General features: G+C 47.4%; 1 protein-coding gene across 1 annotated transcript; it reads left to right on the top strand.

Annotated features, from left to right (window-relative positions):
* Nucleotides 1–990: 990 nt before the first annotated feature.
* Nucleotides 991–7,830, top strand: TMEM212 (transmembrane protein 212). Its single transcript, XM_009583329.1, is given in 7 exon segments — nucleotides 991–1,243; nucleotides 1,849–1,890; nucleotides 1,970–2,178; nucleotides 4,246–4,380; nucleotides 7,556–7,632; nucleotides 7,634–7,754; nucleotides 7,756–7,830. Coding segments are annotated over 7 exon segments (912 nt in total).
* Nucleotides 7,831–8,613: the final 783 nt, after the last annotated feature.

Raw genomic sequence — 8,613 nt, 5'->3', positions numbered from 1 at the left:
CAGCAGGATTTTGGGAACGAGCAGTTGGACAAGAGAAAAGAAAGGATATTCAAGTCTACAGCAGAGGACAGGGTAAGAGCAGGAAAGGCTGAATGCCACCCGATTTTTGTGACTTAAAAATACAATTACAGTTTTAAAGAGGTATTAGTTCTATACTCACGTTTGTTGCTTTTATGTCCAGATAAAACAATTCAGTAAAATTCAATGCATGACTCAAAGCGAGGACTGCAAACTAGTCAGCTACACTGCGAGGCTTGCTCTTCATCAGAGAATGAAATACAACTTCTAATTAATAGCAAGAAAATACAGATTGTTAACCACTCCGGCCATGAGAAAGGCATTAGGGTGTCTATTGGAAACATGCAGCCAGAACAGAGGTCAGAGCTCTGCTTCATGTTATTAAGACATTCACACCGCCCTAACCAAATTAAATGGGAAGCTAAGTAACATAAAGCTGTCGGGCTCTGTTTCTTCCTTCTGCATGCATGAAATGACATTTTAAAGTTACGTGTGATCTTTCAGAGCCTTTAAAGGGGTCAGGCACTAGGCGCATCTGGCATGCGATCTTCTCATTCGGGGACATGAAGTCATCCTCCGATTTGCATTCCTGAGTCAAGAACGTGTAATTTTCCATGTGTCACTTTACTGACTTGCACATTGAACAGAGATTAATATTAATTTCATAGAAGATTGGGCACATTTAAGAAAATGGCAAGCCCTGCTAATTGTGTTTTAATTAAACTAGAAGTGGAATAGTGTTTGATAAAGAGGGCTGATGTTACTTGAATAAACACGCTCCACGCAGCCCGCTGCGCTACGCCGTAAACCAGTTCAGTGCCGAATCCCACCCGACGGGGTGAATTAGGTATTACAGGATCTTCAAAGGCGTAAGTTCAATGGTAAAATTACCACTTCTTAAAATTGCCGCTCTGCTTTCCCCCGCCGCGCAGAGGGGACGTTGTCACTGCAGCGGCCTGAGGAGCCACCGCCATGCAAGCTGGCTTACCCCGAAATGTGACTGTCCCATTCGAGTCTCCTTTAGGAGGATCGGGATGTGCCCTGGGGCACGTGGCGGTACCCAGTGCCACCCTGGCTGGTGGCAGCACTCCAGCGGGGGGGACGGATGACCACAGATCTGAAACCGAGTCTGGTGGTTATCAGCAGCATGCCTCGGGGATTGCATATGATCAAGTACACAACACAATTGCTTTGGCTCTTGCAATCAAAATATTTGCTGTGGCAGGTAGGGAGAAACAGGGCTCCAGCCTGACGAGCAGTGGGAGGCACCCAGCCCTAATCCCTTTGAAACCAAAGGCCTTTCCCCCACCGTGCCCAGGAACAGGGAGCGACCTCCAGCCTCCAAAACACCTCCCAAAGCTCTCGGTGACCTTATCTTTCCCATTTGGAGCAAGCAAAGACACCAACAGCATTAGCTGTGTGATACACTAGATTTCAAGTCACAGGCTAAAGCCTCTTCCCTCTAAATTTCCCTGCTGCAAACACGTTACAGCAACAATAACTCTCCCTGGGGAGAAGGTGGTCCTGCCCTGGAGGACGCATCCGTGTCCTGCAGACCCTGCTGGCACTGGGTGCCGGTTTCATTCTGGCTGCGATGGGCAGGTCAGCCTTGGAAACAACAACCCCAGTCGCTGTCAGCAAGTTTCTGGCTCGCTCTGCACCGGGAAGCGGTTTGTCCTCTTGGGAAGATGGATGAAGGAGTAATTCAGAAATCACAGGATGGGCTTTCTGCAGCTGAAAGTGAAGGGCAACGAGTCTGGAAAAAGAAACCATATTCCTGGGGGTGAAGAGGCCTTATTTACTATACTGTAATACCTTCTGCTTCTGTAGGAACATCTGAAGATAAACAGAATAGTGCTTCATCGGTGCCAGGTAAACAGCTCTCACGTGCCATGGCTACGGTCACTAAGGAGCTTCTGTTTATTATGAACTGTCTCTGCCTCGGCTTTAGCTACAAACCCTCGCTGTGACTCCAACAGGGAGAGGCTCACAATGAAAGTGAAGAGCTTGTATGAAGTTACCAGAGGGATGCTTATTACCTTTGGGATTATAAGCATTTTTTTTCCAGAATTTTTGCTTTTTCCCCCTGTTTTTTCTTATAAGCCCTGGTTTGTTGGATGGAGTGTTTGCCTCGCCAGTCCCATTTGGAACGGAACTTTGGTAGGCAGAATAAAAGTGTTATCAAAGGAAAGATGTTAGTGATGCTACAGAGACTTTAAAGAGTCAACTATGTCTGAATTATTTATTTCCTAGCTCCTGCGAACTCTCTTTAAACAGAGAAATGCTTGGAATTACATGAAACTAAAGCGAGAGCCTCCCTAGAGGCTCTTGATAAGATTTAAATTTGCAGTAAATACTGGTGTATTGATTATTATTACGACCTGCTGATTTTTAATTTCCCCTTATAGAGGAAACCCAAACTTCTTGTTCTGAACTAAATTTGGATTGTTAAAAGGATATAAATGTAAATTAACATCCCCAGGGTTATGCTGGTGTAATTGAGCTCATTGTTTAGCTCTTTTCTTTGGTTCATTTCCTAAGCTTTTGCATTTCCAAAGGGATGTTGCAAGTGATGCAACGAGACAAGTACAACCAGCTCTACAGAGTAAAAGCTCAGGTAGGCACGAGGCTGTGAAATCCTCATCCTCCTCACCGAGAGCGGGATGCACGCCTGGTGCCTCCTCAGGGAAACCCGCTGGTTGCACAACGTAAAAGCCGCTGAGGTTTTTTGGGACGAGGTCCTGTAGCCGCGAGGGTTAAGAGGTGCTGGTGGCCCTGTGGCAGCGGGGGAAGCACTGAGGAAGCTGAGTCAAAAGTGGACTTGGAGGAAGGGCGAGTCGTCTTCCCCTCACCCCAATGGTTGGAGGGGAAGATCTCCAGGGGACTCCTACCTTTGGTTTTCCAGTGGACTTGATAGTATTCCTGTGATTTGGATGGCAATGACTTAGCCACAGGGTTTTATACCCATGTATTCCCACCACATGGCTGGTAAACCACACGCCAGTTTGTTCTTTTCTTTTTAATCCAAAAGGAGAGAGAAATAAAGAGGTTTTTCATGGCAGTCATTTCTGATGTCTTCATACCAAGGATTTGACTACAGTATTTTATGGCTTTCCTACCCTTCCATCAACCTTGGGATGTTTATTTTTCTTCAAACATAGCTGTTTGCAGCATGCTAACAAGAACTGAAGATCTTTTAACACTGCTATTTGTTTACCGAAGACATCAAAGCCTTTTTTTTTTCCACAAGTCGTCTTTGAGTCGATACAATCTGCAAACAGCCATGCAAAACCAAGGTGTGCTTTGTGTAGAGCAAAATAAAACCACAGAGTGCTGAAGATACAGATATTTTCTAATCCGAGATTCTAAATTTAGTTCTGCTTCATCTCTCATTCCTCAACTTCTCAAACTATTTGTTCCTACCCGAGAGCCATGCAGCTTCAGCAGACCTTCCTATTGCCTTCAGCTTCAAGTTGGGTGGAAGAATACGACTGCAAATGTGGACAGTGGCAGTGATAGGAGCTAATCTAAACCAAATATTTTGTAACATCTATGAGCAGATGTATTTCCTCATTTATTTGGATGGTCGAGATGCTATACCGTGCGAATAGAGAGCAGCGCTCTGAATTTTTTTGCATCAGGTCCTGTGAGCTTTTGGTTCAGACCCAGGCTGGGGGTACTGGGCAATACGCAGTGGAGGAAATGACAGATGTTGGCAGCAAATTAAATAACAAGATCTGCTGAAAATAATGTCCTAAGAAATACTGGGGCATCCTTTTTTATGAATTTCCTAGATGTGTTGAGGCTATTTTAAGGCCAATTGAACTCCCACTCCTTACAGTATAAACAGGATTATTCCTTGTCTGGAACATAAGGCAGCATAAATGTCACTGTTTGTGTATCATTGGTATTTCCAGGCGTGCTTCAAGTATTGCCTCACCCCAAACATGTATCCCACTGCTCAGAGCCTAGTGGCAGTCTTCAGAGAGCATGAAGCATTGGTAGTGCATCACAGGAAGCATCTCCATGGAGAACAACCCAAAGTCTCTCCATGGAGAACAACCCAAAGCCTCTCCATGGAGGAGGACCTATTAAAGTGGTACCGACAGACCAGCTCCCTCAGGAGCTATTTAACTGGTCGGCTGTGGTATGGACAACAGGGAAGATGAGGGCAACAAGGAGGGAGGACAGGACAAGGACTGACCGATAGGGTTTTTATTCCACGAGGAAGCAACTCACCCCAAGCTGCGTTGGCTGAAGGTTACGGAGCAGGCAAATGCCCGAGGTTTTCCGGGAATCGGGAAGCGCGACCTGCAAGCTCAGCGAGGGTCAGTAATGCAGATCTGCGTGGACAAAGTACAGGTAATGAGAAACGCTGACTGCATCTGTGGGGGAGGGACGGTGTGTTAAGGGCATTTTTCAACAACATACAACTTTTTAATCACCTGGCTGTGGGTGTAGTTCGCCCCGTCGCAGCAGCAGAAGACATGCTGCACGACCTGGTGCTCGGGGCAGCTTTGGAGACCTGGCGCAAGGCGGGTGGAGGAGACCCATGCAGGAGGGGCTGGGTGGTGAGAGGACGTGCTGTTCAGCAGCTCTTAACCCTGAAAACACCAAGAGGAGATACCAGCGACAAGCAATACAATCCTTTCCCCTTTCACTAGCTTTAAATGGGGCAAGCGGTGCTCGTACAACAGGGTGCAGCCACAGAAGGGCCACTTCCCTTGACTTTGGGTGCTGCTGAGCTTAGATGTAACATCTGGCTCAGCAAGGCAGGGCTCAGCCTCCCAGAGGTGAGGGAGAAAAGGAGCAACTGTTCCCCTGTTCCAGGGTCCCCATGGGTTGGGAGCAGGGACATGGCCCCATCAGTGACACAGCCAGGCCGCCCCTCCGATCCCAGCACTCAGGTGACTCCTGCAGAGTGCTTTCAGAGTCTTGCCTTAAGAAATAAAACAAAATGGCAGAGCCTTAAAAAAAAAAAGTTTTAAGCACATCCAACTTTGGGATAGAGCGTAAAATTTCTTGCCAGAGAATTTAAAACAAACTGGAAACTGATCATCTACTCATTTAAATGATGTGCCTGGAGCTAAACCAGCAACGCTGAATAATCTCTGCACTGCTTTCATCCTTCTTCAATTTTTTCTTTGTTCCATCAGCCACATGTGCGTTAAGTGTAAATTGAAGGGCTCTTAGCTGGAAAAGCAGATTGTGAAAAGGGCTTGGCCCCCATCTTATAATTCAGCTTCAGTATTACAATTACTCTTAATAGCACTCTTATTTTGTTGTATTATTTATTCTGGCTAGAACCCTTTAGGATCCCTTGAAGGCTTTTTTTTTTCTGGTGGATTTAGCCAACATCCACTCATGAATCCAGATGTTTCTGCTTTTATCCACGGGAATTTTATGATATGGATATGCCAAGATTGTAACTTCAGGCTCAGCCTCAAGACAAGTATTTTTCAAATTCCCTAAATCAAAAATGGAAAGTGCCATGAAAAACCTGGGCCTTACTGCATTTAGCATGCCAGAATGGAAATCAAACCGCAGGACAATAGTGCTCAAGGTTCTGGATCTGTGTTGATAGTCTCCTGCGTCGCACCAGAAATTACAGTCCAGATCGTGCTATTTTCCGTGTCCTCGGACACAGACTCTTGCCTTTAGCACATCTTCAGCTCTTCTTTCCATTCACCAGCCTGAAGTTAGGAGCAAAGATACATGTGGGTCCAAGATGCTTACACTGGAAAAAAGATTACTCACTGCAAGCCAGAGTCGCTGCTGGTGTATTTAAATGAATGAAAATGTGCCTGTGAATGTCAGCTCCCCGTCATCACCACAGATACCCTCCCAGTCAAAATTGGTTCTGAAATAAGGACAATGACAAAATGTACCCTGCCCTGATGGGGACCTGGTGAATAATGCAAGTGTCTGCTGTGCCTTTGACAGCACTTTGGAAGAATAACCAAACCCAAACTCATTCCTTGTCCAGAGTGATGAAAGCAGCATGAAGCAGACACTAAAATAACCTTAATAACCTTCCTTTCTGTGCTGCCTGGGGTTTCCTTCAGGCACTCCTATTGCTGCTGTCCTGGGTTTCTTCCCTGCTCCCCGTTTGCCAGCAGGACAGTCCTGATGAAAGGCACTATGCAGTGGTGGTCAGTGCCAGCATGGTGGCTTGGCCAGTGTCCCCCGTTGGGGACGGCCGTGTCCTTCCAAGTGCCCCGAGGTCACCCAGGAGCACGAGAATAACGAACGCAGGAGATGCACAGAACAGTTTTTGCTGGCCTTTTGGCAACAAACAGTAACCATCATCATGCTGTGCACAAGAAGGATGCCATGTTATGCCTGCATCCACAAAAGGGGAATTTTAACTTTTCCTCCAGGACACTCCTGACTGGCCTTGACTGCACACCGGCAGGGCCCTGCTCCTGCCTCTGCTGTGCACCACCCAGCCCCTTTCAAAGCCACCCTCAGTGCACTGGACCAGGGAGAAACGCAGAGCGGTTATTCCAGCCTGGTAGAGAAGAGCCCATTCCCATCCCCAGGAGGCTCACGCGCCGCAGCTAGTTATTACTTGCGCTAATAGCCTTAGTTCTTTACCTGCAGAGTTCCTGGATCAAAGGAAATGTAAATTATTCCTAAAAGCTCTTCTAAGGCTTCCCCCAGCATGGAAAAGCCTCTCAGCTGGCACAAAGGATGGAGCTGGCTCCATAGCAAACCCCTCTGGGGCAGGGACGCGCTGGGACAAGAAGGAGGCAGGAGGGCCGGGGAGCAGAGGGCTGAGCACCCGGCACCCAGCAGCGAGACAGCTCCAGCAGCAAAGCTTTCCACCCACCTACCCCGGAGCTGAGCTCAGCCGCCTCGAAATCCCGCTGCGGGGAGCTGCTGAGGGCAGGGGTGGGTGGTCGCTCGGTGCAAGGTGCCATCGGTCGGGGTGACAAGTCCGGGATTCTATACGGTGTCACACGCAGGAGGTGGCGAGGGAACGGCAGAGTTAATCCGGACAATGCATTTGAAGAGGAAAGCACTTTTCTTGCTAATATCGTGGATCAAATGTGCTGTGCAGGGCTTACCGAGGGTGCACATTAAATATCCCACCAGCATGGTAGTTTTGCCAGTTCCTATCACGTTCGCTGTTTTATAATGAGGAACTTTGTTAGTATTCAAGTATGCAGTTTAAATTTTAAAGGCCACCCACTGTACTTACGTGCTATATGACGAACTGCGTAAGTATACCTGTTCCGATTTATTCTTCTAGTATTTTTAGTAAAATATGGTTTCAATGACTTTGTCTTCCCTGTAAAAAAAAAATCCACATTTTTCTTTAATAAGTTCATGACATTCAAGCTACTAATTTTCCTTACCATCACATCCCTTTTTGGACACAGAATAAAGGAGATTGAATATAAAAAACAGGGTTTTTTTTCCAAGTTGGAAATGAAGAAATACAAAAATACTGAGCTCTTTAGTTTTAAAGGTTTCAAAAAAATTTCTCTCAGCAGGTCAGACAAGTGATAAAATGCTTTTGTCTCTATTTCAGTGGGAGGCTAGTTTTGCCTTCGGCATGCTGAGCATCACAGGCGCCTCAGTGCAATTTGCTGCTGCCATTGCATCTCCCTGGCCCATATGGCTACCGCTCGCTTACTGGGATCGCTGGGACCAACTACCTGGGTTACGCAGTCCTGTTCCCCTTTCCCTATGCTGACTTCCCAAACCTCTGCAAAGACCCATCTTACGGGTTATGAGTGGTACCGCCTCACCCTGCAAATACTAGACCTGTGTTTGAGTTTGGCCATCTTCTGTGCATTTTTGTGATGACTTTTGTGAGACTGCTCCAGTTTGGACATTTAAACATGAGCATCGGTCACGGCAGGGAAGGGGGATTGCTGCCTGTAATGCCGTAACGGCAGCCGGGAGGGCGGCACGGCTGCGCAAGGACAGACAGATCCTGAATGCACTCGCGCTGCGTTTGCGGTGCCCCTGAAGCCATGTGCATCAGGGTTTAAATCGCTTTATTAAATAGTAATCTGGCCCTTTAGTTGAAACGGTACTGGGATATAAAGGGTACAAAGGGACACATATCTTTAGCATACATAGCCCGGGCCTCTGAATTTAGAAGCTGGGCAAAATTTTATGGGAAATTATACAATCTGCTTTTGACATTACGGAAAGCAGAACCTGAAGATTTGCCTTGCTGCTCTTCCTTACAACTGTGAATGCTGCGCTGCCATTAATGCACAGAACTGTTAAAACCTGTGCAGACAGAGATCTGCTACCGACCAGCAAAAGGTGTCAAAAATAACCACCATCCAGCACGTATCCACCATCTCTGCTCCAGGTAGAGCCTTAGGCAGCAGCACCTCGACGGCGGGGGAGGATGAGAGGTGAGGGCAGGAGCAGTATGGGGAGGAGGAACCGGCCTTTGGGTGACCCGGAGCACAGCCAGAGCCCAAGCTCCGCGCTCCCGACCGGCTCCCGCATGAGGCACAGCATCGATTTCCAGCCCCGACGTACCTCCAGCCCACACGCCTCTGAGGACTCGCTGCTGGTTCAGGCATTTGCAAATTTTGCTGTGCTGAGGAAAATCTCACCCTCCGT

This window comes from Fulmarus glacialis, unplaced genomic scaffold (assembly GCF_000690835.1).
Source record: "Fulmarus glacialis isolate BGI_N327 unplaced genomic scaffold, ASM69083v1 scaffold6310, whole genome shotgun sequence".
Classification (NCBI taxonomy): domain Eukaryota; kingdom Metazoa; phylum Chordata; class Aves; order Procellariiformes; family Procellariidae; genus Fulmarus; species Fulmarus glacialis.
This window is presented reverse-complemented; position numbering and strand designations above follow the sequence as displayed.